This window comes from Gouania willdenowi, chromosome 9 (assembly GCF_900634775.1).
Source record: "Gouania willdenowi chromosome 9, fGouWil2.1, whole genome shotgun sequence".
Taxonomy (NCBI): domain Eukaryota; kingdom Metazoa; phylum Chordata; class Actinopteri; order Blenniiformes; family Gobiesocidae; genus Gouania; species Gouania willdenowi.
The window spans coordinates 22,720,084-22,738,969 of NC_041052.1; the positions used below are offsets into that span (position 1 = coordinate 22,720,084).

Consider the following 18,886-nt stretch of genomic DNA (forward strand, 5'->3'; position numbering starts at 1 on the left):
CAACACAGCCTCTCACATAACCAGTCTCTGCTGTTTACTAACGCTGCACTTCTCTGTGCATCATACTCACAACAGGCTGTGCAAGCCAACGCAGCAGGCGTCAAGCAAAGCATCATGCTCAAACACACCTGAATGCCACAGACAGACAGACAGACAGACAGACAGACAGACAGACAGACAGGGTCCTGCAGGGATGCGTGCGTGTGTGTGTGTGTCTTAGACAGCAGTAATGCAGGTTGATCACTACGCCTGCTAGGTAGCATTGACATCTCCACCTCAGAGTTGGCACACAGGGGAGTTATTGATTAGCATTAAGCGTCCATGCAGATGGCCAATAAAGAGCAGAGCAGCCAAACAGGGTCTGGGGAGTGGAAAGAAGGAAGTGTGTGTGTGCGTGTGTGTGTGTGTGTGTGTGTGTGTGTGTGTGTGTGTGTGTGTGTGTGTGTGTGTGTGTGTGTGTGTGTGTGTGTGTGTGTGTGTGTGTGTGTGCGTGCGTGCGTGCGTGCGTGCGTGTGTGTGTGTGTTAATGCTTCGAGCAGAAGTATTGATGCTATGTAATGCACAGACTAAGACAAAAAGTAACAGATATGAGGAAACTAGACTATTTTAAATGAGAAATGTAAAAAAAAAAATGTTTTAAAGATTGAATTATTAGAAATAGTTTGTCTAGCAGATCAAATAATAGTAATTATTATTATTATGAATAATTGTTTTATTTATTATTATTAAATAATTTTATTATTTTTTATCAATTTTACTATATAATTTTTCCATTCCATTTTACTTTATTTTATTTTATTAAATTCACTAAACCCCAACCAGTCGAGGCAGATGACTCTGAACCTGGTTTTGCCAGTGATTTATTCTTGCTATAAAAACAAAATAAGGGAGTCGTTTCTTCCCACTGTTGCTAAAAGCTTGTTCATGAGGATCTTGTTGGGTTCTTTCTTTCTTACTATTTTACTAATTTTATTTTGACAAGCGCTTTGAGACTTTGTTGTATTCTGAGCTATATAAATAAAGCTGAATTGAACTGAATTAGACTGAAAGCATGACATCAATGGCTACATGTGTACGTGGAATTACTCTCCTTGAATCTAAAACCAACAGGAAGCTCCTTTCTGCAGTATTTCTGATGTTACTGTATTATGACACAGGTTTCTCCATGCTTGTCATTCCACAACATTCTTATCATATCTGTCACTTAGAACATACTGTAGAAATCATTGATCCTGGGGTTGCATGCACTGTATTTTACACTTAATAATGCTGTACATATGAGTTGCTTTTATGATGTAATAATTTCAACAGAGCTTCACAAAAAATAAACGGCAGAGGGATCACCTTTAACATCATATTTATTGTTATTTAGTTACTCAATAAAACATATACAGATATATACAATATGCAGGAAAACAGACGACTGCACTTTACATATTATTAAAAAAGAAAAGAAAAAACAAAAGTCTGTTTGCAAATTGCCGTCACAGTCCTCCATCTATTGTTTCAGAAATTCAAACTCAACAGAAGCTTTATTTAAAGATTACAAGATTGCCTAACACACAGCAAATTTTCTCTTATTATACATGTGCAATACCAATAATCTTTTTTTATTTTATTTTTTTAATTTTCCCTTATTAAATACTCCCTTGACCTGTTTTCAGTTCCCATTGGCTGAGTTGTATACATGTCGATGAGCACAGGAGAGAGAGAGAGAGAGAGAGAGAGAGAGAGAGAGAGAGAGAGATTGAAAAGAAGAGAACATTTTTGCAGCTCTTCAGAAAAAAACATCTAACTTTGTTTTGAGTAGGAAGGAAAAATTGCCTTTTTACATTCATGCATAATCACTCTTCCCCCGTATTGCTCTGCTTCTCAGGGTTTAGGTCACGTCTTGTGAATCATTGGGTTGGATTTAACTGCAGGGTGCTGTTGGATGTGATACACAGAGTGTATTTAGTGGCCTGCTGCATCATCAGGCTCTGGCCATCGGACAAAAATGACGTTAGGTGAAATGCAGGCTTGGGATCAAGAATTAAAACACAAGCATACAATCAAAGCCAATGACAACTGATGTGTATCCTGCATCTGTTTGAATGATCCTTCTTATATCTTTCTGTATTTGTCTTCTGCAAAAAAGAAAGAAAAAAAAAACTGATCTGAGGTTTTCAAAATTATCCAACATGAGTGTTTGACTTTTAAAAAAAAAAAGCATAGCGTGTGTGCGTGTGTATGCGTGTGTGTAAATGCACGTAAATGTCTCTCTCTCCCTGAACAGGCAAGAGCCACATCGAGTTGTGTCGTCAACAAACATTTAATATTGTCTCTTTTTCCTCCTCCTCCACCTTCCTTTTTTTTTTTCTCTCCATCTTGGCGTCGCTTTATGTTCAAGTCAGTGCCGCCACAAACGTCCCAAACCGGTTTGAGATGTCAGAGTGAAGAGAGCGCCAGGACGAGACGGGGCCCCCTCGGCCCTTACTGTCCCCCAGCTCGTCTGTGCAGTGGACGGACAGGCACTGCAAGTGGTTCCCTCCACCTCCGCCTCCTCCTCCTCCAGCTGCTCCAGCTGCTCCAGCCGCCGAGGCCCCAACTGCCGCCTTACTCTGGGAGAGCTCTGACTCTGCAGACGCGGCACAAAGAGGGAAAATGTTAATTAAGACGTAAAGAAAACGAAGAAAAAAAGAAAAAGAAAAACAACTTGAAGCTATTGGCATCCTCTGATGCAGATGAACTCTTTAAAATACACACTTTTAATTAAACCAGTGTCATTTTCACTTCCCACTCTAAATCTGCACTGTGAAATTAATTCAACACTATTCCACCCGCGCCCCCATCACTGAAACCCACTGATGTTTTGAACACAGCCTCGTCTGCTCACACTGCACCTCCTCAAGCCTGATATGAACATGTGACAACACACAAGTACACACACATTCATTCACTTGACAATGTTCACCACACAGCCCCACTACTTTTCATCTACAGTTCTAAAGTTGGCAACTTATTGTAAAAAAAAAAAAAAAAAAAACGGCAGAAAGTAGAGCTAAAAAAACAGCGTACAAAACTCTAACATTCCCACATGACCTCTGGGCAATAGATCAAAGGGTCACTATGAAAAGTGTCCTTTAACCCTGCCTGACCCAATTTACTGGTATAATGACCGTGCCACAGTATCGACCCAGTGTCAGCAAGGTGTGAAGCCTTGTATTAAATGTGTGCTCCGAGGCTCCGCGAAATCCATACGCAGGTTGATTGTACGTCATATTAAAAAATGAGGACATGGTTGATGCTGACACCTAAAAAGCATGCTTGACATGTGGAGAAAAATCACTTTGCGTCCTGTTAATAAAAATAAAAAAATTCAGGCGAGAAGAAGATTAACGAAGATGTGAGGAGTTAAATTTACATGAGAGCTAGTGTCTCATTTATCAGCCAAAATACAATGTCGAACTATATATATATATATATATATATACACACATATATATTAAAAAGTTTTCAAGACTACACATACACAGCATTTAAAAGGATGTGTGTTACGACAGCGGTGTAGCATCCCGTGCTTAGCGCTCTGCCTCCAAGCGAGCTTAGAGCACAGAGGAAACATGTGAGAATGTTAGAGATGCTTCGCCTAAATCAGTCCGATTAATCCTCTGACTCCTCGCCGTGCAGAGCGCAGCGCTGCATGGCTCCGCGCGGATGGTTGAAATACATCACATGTGAGGCACAGAGAAGACGCATGGCTTTGAGGTGCAGGGACTGCTCTGTGTCTGAGTGCAGCGATAGGTGGAGAACAGTTCTGACAAGCTGAGTTACATGTGTCAGCGCAGGGAGAGTGTGTGATCGACAGTGGATTGGGCACAGAGGCTGCAGATCACAACACTCCACTCAGGATGCTGCTCAACTGAGAGGAAAGAGGAACACTGCAGCAACCTCACAATGCTCTCTGATCTGATCCACCTCTGCTTCCCCCCCCAAAACATTTCATCTTAGTTGCGTTGGAATATTTTCACTTTCCATTGCTATCCTTAAAGTCGAATAATGTGGTTTTAGGTACAAAAGGCCAAGCCTGCATGACCTCACCAAGGAGCTAGAACAAGCCAAGAGAAGCAGACATGAAGGCACTGAAGCAGGCTTTGCCCCCAAGACCATCTGCGATGTGACCATTGGGATGGAAAAGTGGGGGGATTTGGGGAAAGGTCAAGCAGCCATGCCTTGCGTTGTTCTGTGTAACCCTCGCTCTGTCTCTCTCCCCGTCTCCGTCTCCCTCCTAAGGACGAGCGACGTGCTATGAGAGGGGGATGCGAGCACGCTGAGAGAAGAAAATAAGGATTTACAGCAGTGTTGGTGGTGGCTGTGACAAGATCTCACATTTGCCAGAGGGTCCAGTCATACACCTCAGCATGGCTGATCCTCACCCCCCGCCAGTATCCTCCACACACACACACACAGCCTCCACTCACACTCCCTCCTCCGCAGCGCTGTGCCCTCCAGCACCCGCCGGCAGCTCATGCTAGCTGGGCACAGCAGGGTCCGCACCGGCCTGAATAGGCAGCCAAGCGTTCCCCTGGCTCGCTGCTGACACACAGCGAACTGACAACACACACAGCCAAGAAACACACACACACACAAACAACACACAACTAGTACTGCTACCACACACACATACCCACAGCTGCTGTGCCACATACACAAACACACATACATATGGATGTGCATGACAAAAAAAACACACAAAACACATGCACACACACACACACACACACAACAAACACGACTGGATATGAAAAAGACTAATGTAAAAATATGATATAAAAACTTACATTAAAATGATTGACTGTCCCTGAATCTGTAAATGTAGGATTAGTGCATGTTTAAACATAATGAAAACCTTGTTTACTATTCAACTGCTCCAGTTAGACATTTGTGAATCAAGATTTTCTGTCAAAATAAATCCTTAATTCCAGTGATTTTCAACTTGTACGTAAAGGCCCCAAAAATTAAATCACAAAACCTAGAATGTATTAGTCTTCTTAAGTTGTTTAGCTGTTTTTACTTACTCAAATGATAATTAGAGGAAGAGTTAATTTTGTATGAACTCACTTATTTATTTATTTTATCACACTTAGTTTATTTTGAGTCTTTCTTTTTTTTTTGTTTTGTTTTTTTCAGAGTATCACAGTGTGTATATACATACATACATTTCACATATATATTCATTGATGTACATCTTAGTTGTAAAACAATCACAAGAGGATTGATCCATTTTAAATGCAAGATCTCAATAGTCTTTTTTTTTTTTTTATATTTTTTTATTTTTATTTTTTATTTATAAAGTGCTGCGTCCTTGGTGTTCCACAAATGCAAGTTTGGAGTTTTTCATGACAGGCTGCTTTTTGAGAAAACTACTGTACTCCCTAACATCACCATCTCCTAAACATTTTGGTTTTATCTTTCACCTCCTTTTTAAAGCTTGCACTACAGTGATACGCTGCATTAGCTCAGGTTGAGATGTATTTACAGAAATACCGAGGGTTCTGAAGCTGGACCAGTAGAAAGAATCTACTCCAGTTCCTGAAAATGGATCTGATTTGTTAACTTTCATTGAACAACCAATGTGTAAAATGCCTTACTTGTAAAATAGATAAATATGTTAACATCAACAAGAATTAAATACCATCAGTATTATATCTTCAGGGGGATTCAAAGGTTATAATATTTGCGGGAAAATTAAGACGCTTTCCTTGAACTGTGTGAATTATCCGTGTCGGCAGATTGGTTCAAAGGTGGAAAAGGCAGTGTGAAATTTGAAATCACACCAGTCTATGTCCTAAATCACTGTGACATTTTACAAGCAGGAAAATCTTTTTTATTTCTTCAACAAGATCATTCACGTTATGGTTGTTCACTTCATATCCGCGGTAATATCTCAATAATGGACTATTCATGAGGAGAGAACGCGCTGCGCTGTGAGGAGAAAAAATATCTAATAAAAAAAAAAAAAAAAACTGAAGAGTAACAGAAAAATAAAAGCAACGGAGGAAAAAAAAAAAAAAAAGCACTCAGACAAAAACACACCTAAACATCATTAACTACATCACAGCCATAACAGATTACTGCGTTTGGTAAATACTGACTTTAATGTGACGCACTTTCATGACCCTATATCTCACCCCAAGGGTGATACGCTCTGATTTAGTGTCTGATGATCACACACGCACGTGCACATGCGTGCAGACAGACCGCCGTCTCTTACACACACACACGCACACACACAGCCAGAAACAATTTGCAGAGACGAACAGACGAAGCACTGAGTTCATTGCACAGCTCTGCACGTCTGGATGACACCAATGTGTCTGAGAGCTAACGGCCTGACACGGCTTCCCATGTCACATCACCATACTCAACACACCCACAGCAACACAGGAAGGTAAACAACACACACTGATCACATAAGTTGCTGCACGCAATTATTCAAATCATTTTAAAGCCACAAAAGCTAAATAAACCTCATTTGATACTCATCTGGATTTAAGAAAAGCACTAATATAATAGATAAAAGTCTGTGTCGGAGGGTTTTGAATTTTAAAAGAGACTATTTTTTTTTTCCGTGACCGTCTTCGTCACAGTGATTTCCCATCCCCGAGGATTCCATGCGGCGAGCCTCTGCCCTTTTCAATCCCCAACTCTAAACTTCCATGGAGACACTTCACCTTTAACCTCCCAGTCCCAAGGTCATGACCCTGTGCTCTCTGTGCACAAACCAGACCAATCAGAGCCCTGCGCTGTCTGAAAAAAAAAAAACACCCAAAGGCCTCGGCTCCTATGACAGTGTGTGACATCAGGTCAGATTCCTTTAGCAAACCAACAAGCAGTGAAGACTCCGTCTTTGTCAGCACAAAACACATCCCACAGGGGAGGAGTGTTGATCCAAATAAAGGGTGAGTTTTAACTTTAAACATCTAAAGATTCAGTTATACTGTGTGATTAAAAAAAAAAACTCATGACAAGAGTGTCAAACATAAAATAAGATAATTGAGGCAGAAACAGGATTAAGTTATGTTATTTAAGATGTGCCAAAAAAAAAAAATGCACTCACTTTCTAACGGAGGCATTGTCCCAGGTATACATGCCCCGGGGTGAGTGGGGTGCATGTGAAGCTCCCAGCAAAAAAAAAAAAAAAAAAAAAAAAAACTTTTTTAACTCCGCCCAGTGCCTCACTGTGACCTTTCTCTCAGAACACAGAGGATATCAGGAGGGGGCACATTTCTCAGGCAGGGGCACCGGGGTTATTTTGGTTTGAATTTCCTCTCTGTTCTCTGCCCTGCAACATAAAAGGCAACAAAAAAAAAAAAAAAAAAAAAAAAAAACTTGCCCAGGCAGGCTCTGCCCCCAGCATTTGTTACCTTCTCTTCATTAACACACCCATTCCCATACCCTCTCACCAACACACACACACACACACACACACACACACACACACACACCTCCCTCCATAGCCAAAAGACGTGCTGAGGAAACCAGACACAAATCAGAACATGGGAAGTGATTTAGTGCCTCCTTCATAACTCACAGCCATGTCCAGGAACTGTCCGACATGTCATCTAACTCAGTGACATATTGATCTACTTCGCCGTCTCTATTTGGTTTCAGCACAGAGTTACACACTGTAGTCGCAGCGTTTCTATGTTTTTAAAGAAGGTCACGCATGTGTGAACAGGGTGCTCGTTTTCACTAACCAGTTGCAGGATGAGGTTGAAGTTTTGGAAATGAAAAAAAAAAAAAACTGCATGTGTTGGTAAATTAAAATGTGTTTTTTTTTGCCTTTTTGTAAATTAAAATTTTTTTATTAAAAGTTATTGATTTTTTTAATTAAATAAAATGTTGAATTTGATCAGAATTGAACGACTGATTTATTTTCGCCTTTGAAAAAAATGGTTAAATTTGAGCCTAATTTGTGAAAGTATTGGCACTAACACAGAGTAAGGTAATTAAAAAATGTACATTAAGAATAAAATTGATTTTCTACAAAGTTTTCAGCTTTAAAAACTTTTTTTTTTTTTTTAAATGTAAATAGTGTTTGTTGCCTCAGAAGGAAACAGATGTTAGCAGAAAGAAGCTCAACACCCTCCTGCACTCCACCAGTCTCAGCCTCCGTCTCCTCGGACAAGCAGCCCCGATGTCATAACTCATCCGTTAGTTACTCAACACAAATTTAAAGTTGCCCGACAACAACCTGTAGGGCAACCGACATCCTAGCTGCTGGCAGTGTGACTGCACAGTGCACCTCTGCAATCCTAAAAAGCCCGCCCACACTTTAGGAAAGCTCTGACAGTACACAGGCTTTCATTTGAAAATCAATGCTGCAGTCATTGGTCAGGGAAAGGAATATTTAGAGAAATGTCACATAGATATACAATCAGTGACGAGAAATTTGTAATCTCCTCACTTCAGCCTCTCATTCCCAGCTGCATCCGAGCACAAAAATGCCGCGTGCTGAGACAAGTTTCATTTTATTCTAACACTATTCCCAAAGGATAACAAAACACTAGATGAGCTTCTGTTTGGCGGAGCAAAAAACATCCAGCAGCTTTATGCATCTTTTTTCTCTTTTCATCAGTCACTGACGCACCTTATTCACAGGCTTCTTTTGTTTCTTAAAACACAGAAACGTATCCCACAAACCACCATTAACACACACGTAAGTGAACTCAAACTTCTTCCCAATAGACATCTTGCACTCTCTACATTTAAAGTAATCATACATGTATTATTACACTATTATAATCACGACGTGATAATTAAGTGTATAAGAGACAACTGAAGTTGTAAGCCTGATCGTAACATAAATCAAACTTCACGTGTGCAGCTGACAGATTAATACGTCCAAGTTGCAGCGCATACAAGAAAATCCTTTGTCACAAACTGAAAAACAAGGTGATTTTAAAAATCAACAAACAAAAAAAACAAAAAAAAAAAAATTCTTATATTTTCAAGCACGATTTGTTTAAAAGGGACAGATGCCGCATGACTGCATTTGTGCTCCTGGAATGACAAACTCACAGTGTTGTGTTATCCTGATGAACCTGTCAACAACCAAGTCAACCTACAGCAGCAACGAGACCATGATTTCAATCATCTGCAAAACAATATTACAAATGCTAATTGCTATGATTATGGCAACAATTACAATTACTGCATTACAGGAGTGTGTGAGGTGCTTTGGCGGATGTGCGTTGTTAAAAAAGTCAATATGAAACACCTTGTAATGACAGGTAAAGAACACAGACTGCCCCGAGCCGTTTTTTTTTTTTTTTTTTTTCCACATTGAAGCACGTGCCAATCACTTTGTTCTTTTTTAGCAAAAAGGAAATAGAAATCAGTGGTGTGATTTGTGGGGTTGTTGTCGCACAGAAAATGTCAAAGCCAGGTAGTCTCACAGGATTGTTCTCCACAGAGGAATATCAATACGGCTCTTTCTGCGCTTTAAGTGCTTTCTAGTAGGCGTGATAACACGCCCAAGTTCTCCCTTTTCAAACCTGTCAAAGTCAGAGTGACAGAGATTTGATCATTATTAGAGCGCTTTAACGGCTGATTACCGAGCGTGAAGAGTGAAACTATTCCACAAGGTCAACTAGGAAGTGTTTTAACTGGGCTGATAAAACAGAAAGTCAGAGAAGTGCATGTGGCGAAAACTGTGATAAAGTAAAAATAACTGAATCACTTCCTGTGCCTGCTGGTTGCCTCTTATCAAGACTCTGCATGAGTTTCCAAGTGAACGGTCAGCTTCTGGGGAAGATATACAGGAAAAAAAGGGAAGTGGAAGGCCAGAAAAATATGTCTTCTTTTTTTCTTACTTGATTTAAAAAAAAAAAAAAAAAAAAAAAAAAAACGAAACATGTCTCAATGGGAGCAATAGATGCTGTGGAGCACACAGGTCTCTGCAGGCCAGCAGTTGATAGCAACTACGCCGCCTGTTCCTCAGAAAAACGTTTCGAGTTACACATCGTCACAGACACGAGAGGTTTGAGATGTTACTGCCACACGTTCCACTTTAAGCAGGAACAGAGAGAGCACTTCCTGCACGTACTGTTTGTCTTACATCACTAAGCTGTCTGCACAGTCCAGCTTTCACAGGAAGTTAGTTAACATCCAATAATTACAGCCCACCTTTACAAACCAATTGTGCAACTGGTGTCTCTCTTGCTTATTGCACAAAAACAAAACCAACTTTATATGTCCATATATGCAACACTGTTATTAGAATTATATTCAGCATATTGTAATCATACACGTAAATCAAGTCATTGTTGCAACTCAGAAAGCATACTTTGCATTTTTCCTCCTTTTATTTTTTAAGGTACAGCCTTTTAAAATTCCTGTAACAAACACTAACGATTGTTTTTTTGAAAATACCAATAAAACAGTGATGTTTCACTCCCAGTTCAAAACAGAAACATTAAGAGTTAATATTGAACAAACCTCACACTGTGGAAAAGTCACTCCACTTGGTTTTCTTATGCTATCAAACTGCAAACTAACAAATGCACATTCATTTTGAAACTCTTTATTTTTTTACAATAAATGAAGCAAATCATCACCTCTGAACTAACACAATCTCTATCTAAACTAAACATGCCACAAAATTATCTATATTTAACTTTATGTTCATGTAATTTTGACTATGTAAGGTAGCTGTGTGTAAATGTGATTCAAATTCATTTCAGCAGTTATTTGACATGAAAAGCTCAAATTTAATTGCACTATTGGTGGATTATTGCTAACAAAACCAAGCACTGGAAACTGGAAATACTGGTCTGACTCTCACAGAGACTGTGGGATGTGGGTGCTCGTGGAACTAAACAGAAGGTTACGACGTAACTTAAATTATTGTTATTTTGCTCTCCTCCTAAGCATCAGATCCAATCTCTAAAATCCTTCCCTCCCCTGGAAAACGCACCTCCACCCTTTTTTCATCTTTGCTGTCTGAAGCACTCAAATGAGAAACTGTCAGGAGCCGTGATTTGTGCTAACTAGCTATCGATCGCTCCAGTGCTGCTGCATGCCTGTGTCCATGCAGGAGGAGACGAGGGGAGCGGGGGGGAGCGGGGGAGCGAGGGGAGAAAAACCTGGAGAAGACGACGTAAAGGAATGCATTGGGACATTATGATCATTTCATTTTCTTTTTGTAACTCTGACCAAAAATAAAGAATTTTACAGGAATAACGAGGAAAAATCATTAAACCCACTAAAATATCTTGAGTAGCCGTAATATTTTTGCAAAGTAAAGCGATTAACAAAAAGTTAATTATTTAAAAACTTTAGAAGTTACTTTTTTATTTTTAATTAATTTTTTTTCTAGTTTTGTTAACACACAGAACATTAAATGTATAAATTATTCATATTTAAAAAGGAACACTGTGCAATTGATCTAACACATTAAATTACTAAAACATGGTTGTGTTTGTGTGTGTGTGTGTGTGTGTGTGTGTGTAGTGTGTGTAGTGTGTGTAATGTCATTAGTGTTACAACCCCACACCTCGTGCTCAGATATAAACGCCGTGCACGGACTCCAGGGTCCGTGCTATGCGCGCCCCCGCCCCCGCATGGACAGAATAAAGAGGCGACGGGGACGCGCTGTAAGCTGTGCACGTATTATCACATTGACACACACACACACACACACACACACACAAATATATTCCTCATGACTGCACAAAAATACACTATTTTTCTTTTTAAAAAAATATATGATATGAGTCAAATAATTCAAACGTAAAAAGAAAAACATGACAGAGTAGTAAATAAATCCTGAACGATTAAAGAATATTGTAGCATTATTGTACATCAAACATTTTTTAAGAAAGTCTATTTACTCAATGCAGATACTTTATATTTTACAATTACTTCACATTTATTAAAACTAATAAGAAATAATAACATATTGATCGTATACGTAAAAAAATTTTTACAAAAGCCTACCATTTAATTTATTTGGTTTTATTTAACTTCATTTTATTTTGTTGTTTATTATTATTATTATTATTATTATTATTATTATTATTATTATTATTATTATTTTATCAACTATGTTGAGAAATAAAAAGATTCATGGTAGAGTTTTTAAATTAGACACTATAACAAAGGTTTTTACAGACAAAATGGTTTATCTCTCTGGCCTCTGAGCATATAATTAACAAGTTTGGGCCATACCTCACCCTTTTTAAAAAATGAAAAATAAAATCATGTTTTGCAAACACAGCTTCCAGTTCATTTTTAATGTAATTAAGTTGAAACAATAGGAAATTATTCATAAAGAAAGTAAAATAACAAACACACTGACTGAAAGATAAAATACAGGGCAAATAAGTTGTATCTAATACCTTTTTTTTTTTTTTTTTTAAGAAAAAATGTTCATCAATTCTGTTCTAAAATATCAATGATCTACTGACGCGATATCCACATAATCTATGAAATCATGTGGGCCCCCGTGTAAAATCAATCCGCTCTCTCGGCTGTGTTATCCAATGGTAATAACAAAAACAAACACGTAAGAGCGAACAGGGAAGCCCCGCTGAGCGGACGCATATCCCCACAAAGCTATTAATCTTCTCAATGTAGTTGTTCACCCTGAAAACCGAGATAAAGAACCGCAGGAAATGTTTACTTTTGTTGAGCTGCTCGTTTAAAGAGCCTGCACAATGAATAAACCTTCAACAATAACAACAACAAAAAAAACCTTGAGCAAAAGGTAAAATAAATGCTTATTTTGCCCACTGAAACAGAAATATTAGTTTTATATTTCTAGTTGTTTTCTAAGTTTGAAAAGAAACTGATGCATCTCAGCAAGAAGAAATCCTCAAATCAAATGCATATTTCGGCTAAATATTGTCTGTGTGTATTTAAAAGATGAGAGTTTCATCCTCACACTGTAGGATTAATGTATATTATTGAAATCACAGTAGCATTTTGTTACTTATATTTAAATAAGTATTTTTGAAAAAATAAATTAAAACAAAAGATTCTATTATTAACATTATCTGTATTTTCATTGCAAAACAAATTATTATTTTAGTCTCTTTAGAGAAAGAGAGAAGCCAGAAGAAAAGAAAGCAGAAATGTAAAAAGAAATAAGACGGTTTCATTTACCTTCTTTGCTGTTGTTTTGGCTCTTGTTTTTTTCCCAGGGTCCCATGGCTTTGTCATCCTCTGACCCGTCCATCATGGCCTTGTCACTGGGCACGTACCAGGTGGCGTGCTGCTCTGCCATAAGGGTGTCAAGGTCAATAGTGCCCATTGAGCCCTTCCCAGCATCCGGGCTGCAGCTTACCAGTTCATTGTCTCCATTCTGTGCAGGACAGTCACCATTCTTTTTGCCATTTTTCATGGCCAGGGGCTGGTCTTCAGAGATACTGAACTGCTGCCGCTGCAGCTGGATCTGGGCCTGTAGAATCTCCAGAGGATGAATTTCGTCTTGGCCAGAGGTACTGGATGGGGTGCGTACCTGCTCCACTCCAGGTGTACCTGGGTGGCTGACTCCACTTGTCGCTGTGCCCACACCAGGATTTAGTCCATAGTTATCTGTTGTCGAGGTAGAATGATTGTTAATGCCCATGCTAAGGGGCTTCTGTCCATTTATCAACCCGTGCTCATTTCTCTGCATTTTGGGTGAGCCAGTCATCATTGGGCTGCGAATTGGCTTTGTGGACATGCCTCCTCCTGCATCTGAGCTGGAGGACACCTCGTCCTCGTTGCCAAAGTGGGTGCTCACATCATCAGGAAAGTCCACTCTTGGTGAGCTGCTGTCGGACTTTGCAGCAACACTTTGAATGCCACTGTCTAAAGAAGACATAAGGTCAGTCTGGTCCCCCAACATTATTTCACCACCTTTTCCCCAAGAGGGCGATTGAAGGTGTTTTTCATGGGGCGTGCCCCCACCCCTCTCCCCAACGCCAGCCGAGGGGGTCTGCTGGCCTGGACTTACAACAGGGTTACCATTGTCAGAGGAAAAAAAAATTCCAGGGCTCACATGTCCACTGTCTCTTTTTCTCCTCCCTCTCCCTCTCCCACTCCCTGTTGTTGCCTTCCCCTCACTGCACGGGGTAGCGTCCATGTTGTAATTTGGGGAGAGGGCACTGGCTTCCCCCTGCACCGTCTGACTTTGACCTGCAGGCTTAGAGTTGCTATTCCCAGTGCCAGGCATCTGGCTGTTCTGGGAAGTGCTGCTCTGAAAATATTCAGGGCCAGCACTGCCAGTCCCATTAGATGTGCTGCTATTAATGTCCTGCTCTGTCTGACTCAGTTTTCGCTTGCCCTCATTTTGGTTCTTCTTGTTGAACGTTACATTAAGATTGGGGGCCCCTAGGCTAGCGATCATGTTTTGACATGCTGTGGAAAGGGCTGCTAAGCAGCTCTGGCCAAAAACACTGTCTTTACTGCTGGTTTTGCTGAAGTTCCCAAGGGATAGAGCACCAAGCTTACTAACAGAGGGCCGCTGGCCTGGAGGGAACTCAGATTGAGGAGGGTAGGTCCCTGGTGAGGTGCTCACACCCTGGGGAGCACTGTGGGATGGCCCCTGACGGTTTGCACCCCCATAGGGAAATGCAGGCTGTGCCCCCATTGGAGGTGCAGTGAAGTCAGCAGGCCGTCTTTCTGCTGGTGCATTTGGATGTCCTGTCCCTGCTCCTGGAGACTGCATTTGTGAGAGGTTTCCCATGTTTCCACCAAACTGTGAGTGCATGCCGGGGGAATGAAGTGTCGGCACATGTCCATCACCTGGCATGCCAATACCAGGCCTAAACATAATGCCAGCACCATTCTGCTGTAGGCCCATGTCATGAGGCCCTGACTCAGTGCCTGCTCCACCCATACGACGCGACATCATCTCCCCTGGGGGGTGAGAGCCCTGAAACCAGGAGTTCTCCTGAGTTACATGTGGGTTTTGTCCATCAATGTTGGGCATCCTGCCACCATTCTCCCTGTCAAAGCTGGGTTGAGGCATGCTCCCAACCTGGCCTCCATGAGTCATTGGACCTGGAGGCACATCTCCATGGTGACCCAGCTGCTGCAGACTGGGTTGTCTCATTCTCTGCTGCTGGTTACGTGAAGCCATCTGTTTTATCATCATGGCGGCATTTTGACGCTGCTGAAGAGACTGCTGCTCTGGGCCTGGATGTTGCAGGGGACCGGGAGTGAATCCTTCATTCACAGGTGGGGTGAAATCTCCAGGAATTCCTGGGTAGGCAGAGGGGGATAGATGATTATCCATACTGCCACACCAGCCTTCACTGCCATGTGCACTGGGAAAATCAAATCTTGGCCTTTTTGCCATGTTCATATAAGGAGAGTCAAAATGTTGCAGCCTCTGATTTGGAGGCTGTTGAGATGGGGGAGGAGCTTGCGGTTGCATATTAAACATGGGGTCCCCATAAGGATGCAGACCCCTATTTTCCAGTCTATGAATGGGATACTCAAACTGGTTGTGTTGGCCCGGCATCATGACGCCTCCATCCAGAATGTTGGGGTTAGTGGAGCTGGGTTCAGCTTGAGAGGGTCGGGGGAGGCCAGAGGGGCATGAGTTCTGTCTGGCTATCAAACCAGCTTGTTGTTGCTGCTGCATTAGCGGATGTCTAGCATTGACCCCTGGTTCCATTCCCACGGGCACCTTCCTGCCATTTCCAAAACGTTCAAAAAACACTCCATGCTGAGGCTGCTGAGGCTGAGGGGGGGGGCTGATGTCCCTTGGATATGCCCTGCATACCTGGTGTCCGTGGCATGCCAAGATTACCAGGAAAATTTCCACCAGTAACTGGTCTTCCTGGCCCAAAATGTGGTAGCTGGGATTCAGACTCTGATGGTGAAAACACAGGTACATCGAAATGTCCAGAAGGGGGCTCATTGGGAAAATTATACTCTAATGCCTCTACAGCTCCTTGGTTGGGCATTCGCCGAGGCTCCAAACCATGAGATTCAGATGATGAGGATGAAGATGAAGGAAGACCATGAAAGGATGCAGCTCTGTTGGGTGACTGGTCCAGGGGTAGACAGGGTGCAGGTACAGCATGGTTGCCACTTGGAGGCCCATGATGTTGAAAATCAGGCATATTAGTGGAACGCTGCTGCTGCGGAAAGCCATCCCCTGTCTGTCCCTCAGCAAGAGGATCAAATCCTTCTCCGAAACCCTGCTGTGGTCCCATGCCATTGTTGTTGTAGCCCATTAGCCGACCACCATGCAGGCATGATGAGCCTGGCTCCGGGCCTCCAAAATTTCCACTGAAATGAGGGTGATGTTGGTGGGGGTGAGGTTGGTGGCCATGAGGATGTCCTTGATGAGGTTGCTGGTTGTTAAAAAATCCATGCATGGGTCCTGGCTGCTGCTGAAGTCCACCGTGCATGTCTGAATGTCCCCGTGGCTGAAAGCCTCCATACTGCTCCCCGTTCATGTTCATATTTAGTCCCAGCATTTGTGGATCACTCAGGGGACCCATGCTGGGCTCCACGGCTCCCGGGGGTGCTCCTGCGTGAAAGCCCGGGCCTTTATAATGGGAGCCCATGTTCAGTCTCTGCTGGTTCAGGTTTCTCTCTGACTGGCCAGGTTGTCTGATATTAATTTGAGAACCAAACTGCTCCAGCCCAAACATACTCCCCTGCAATCAATCCCACATGACGGCCAGTTTGCCAGACAGCGGCACACCGTCTATTCTGTCGTCTGTGTCCAAAAGGAAAAAGGAGAAAAAAGAAAAAAAAAGGTTATACACAAAAACATCAAAAATGATTTTACAAATCAAATTTTAAATATATAATTGTTTTGACTCACCAATATTTTTTCATTTCTGTAAATCAGGAGTTTCTGTCCAAAATCTCCAGACAACCGGTCCAAAAATATTCAACAGAAAACACGGTAAAAAAGTCAATGTCAGACAAAAGCACAAGGTGTTTCTGTGTGCATTTCTTCAGGAGGACAGAATTTTTTTCAAAAACTATAGATGAGCGCAAAAAGGATGTAATCAATTACACAGGGAGAAATAACAATTTATCTCAGTTGATTCATTATTCCAGTCTGATGTCAGATGTCCCAGTGTGACTTTTTCTGTCATGTCCCATGGTGAAGATAAAATGTCCTGTTAGAGCCGTTCAGGTGACGATTTATGTGCGCTTTTTATTTTATTTTATTTTTATTACTAAATAATGTCCAATAATGTCCTTAAAAAGCGCAAATGCGCAGCAGACCTTGTGCCCACCGGTCCACTGTGGTGTGAAAGTCCACAAATAAGGCTCTTCAAACGCAGACACGGGGAGAACCGGGCCGTCTGCGGGCGCGATGTGGTCCTGGAGTAGCGCGGCGTGCACTAACCGCACTCCACGACCACGGAGAGCCGCGACAGCATCCTCCAGCCGCTCTGGGTAGAAGCGCAGCCGTGCGCTACAGTCCGCTCCGTGCGTGCGTCCCTCCGTGGACCCTCTGTGCTCTGCTGTGCGTGTGTGTGTGACTGGATGCGTGGGGAGACACTCGCTCTCAGACACACGCACACTGAGCTCTGCCGCTCAGCGCTGTGTGAGATCAACGCGGCCGGAGGAGCCAGCAACAAGTTTTGCATTTCTGCAGCCACTTCCATCCACGAGGATTCGACCAATCACAGCGAGGGAGGAGAGCTCAAAGGGCGGGACAAACACTTTTAAGGTGGTCCGCGGAATCAATAAGCACGTAAACCCCTGAGTGTATATCACTGCTTTTAAATGACAGTTAGCAATTACTGTTTTCACTGAGGGAAAAAAACACTAAACATCGAGGTTTGTTTAAATGTGTTTATCATATTTCATTTTTAATATTTCCTATACACATATGCACAGAGGTTTCTGTCAAATGCCATAAAATAACATAGCATTTTAACTCCCATAATCCAGGGGTCTACAACCTGAGGCTCTGGAGCCTCGTGTGGCTCTTTGGCTATTTTGCAATGGCTCCCAAAAGCTTTACAAAAAAAAAAAAAAAAAAAAAAAAAACATTAAAATAATAAATTGTAATTGTAATACATTTCTTTAAGATTCAAAGATTAAATTTCAACGTGTTTATTATCATGTGCACAGTAAAGAAACATGTCTCCCTGCACAATGAAATGTATTCTTTGCTCACTACACAGGCCACAAAAAGAACAAAAAAAACTAAAAAAAAAAAATTGAAACAAAGGACAAAAAAGAGAGAACAGTATAGTAACAATAATAATAATTTAAAAAGTAATAAAGATAAATATGTACAAGGTAGAAAAGATAGAAAAGTCAAATATAAAGTGCACTGTACATTGTGCATAGAGAATTATATCCTCTTACAGAGGGTATTGATCATGAATTACATTAATTTCAATTAAAATGATGATGAAACAATTTGTTAACCTAAAAATAAATCACATTGTGCAATAACTGACACTGAAACTACAAGGACAACTATATTGCGACTCAGGTTTTAACGTGTGTGTGCCTTTTAGTCGCTACTTTTAACACTTGTTTTTATGTGTTACTATTTATGACCACATATTCGAGTATTTTAATATCTCTGCTGTATGATGAGTGACTGCATGCCAACAAGATTTTGTTGTATTGTTTTCAGGTCAAAGACAATAAAGCTTCTATATCGACAGTATATCTATATCATCAACTTTCCTTGCACCTGTGGCTTAGCTTAAATTTTAAATCCCTGTTAAGAAAATAGAGATTTTATTTGTGTGAGGAAAGATTTATTTTATCTTAATATGAATGCTTGATATGTTGCAAGAAATTAGCAATTAGCATGTGACCGACGGGATCATGTGTTATCAAATTCCAGTTATTTTTGTAGCCCTTCAAATACATTAACTCAGAAAAAAATGTTTACATAAAATTACTTATTGTA

The 18,886-nt window shown here is 41.1% G+C and overlaps 1 protein-coding gene across 1 annotated transcript; it reads right to left on the reverse strand.

Annotated features, from left to right (window-relative positions):
* Nucleotides 1–1,613: 1,613 nt before the first annotated feature.
* Nucleotides 1,614–17,592, reverse strand: mn1b (meningioma 1b). Its single transcript, XM_028457166.1, is given in 4 exon segments — nt 1,614–2,617; nt 13,150–15,725; nt 15,727–16,708; nt 16,817–17,592. Coding segments are annotated over 3 exon segments (3,723 nt in total). The 5' UTR covers nt 16,641–16,708; nt 16,817–17,592; the 3' UTR covers nt 1,614–2,384.
* Nucleotides 17,593–18,886: the final 1,294 nt, after the last annotated feature.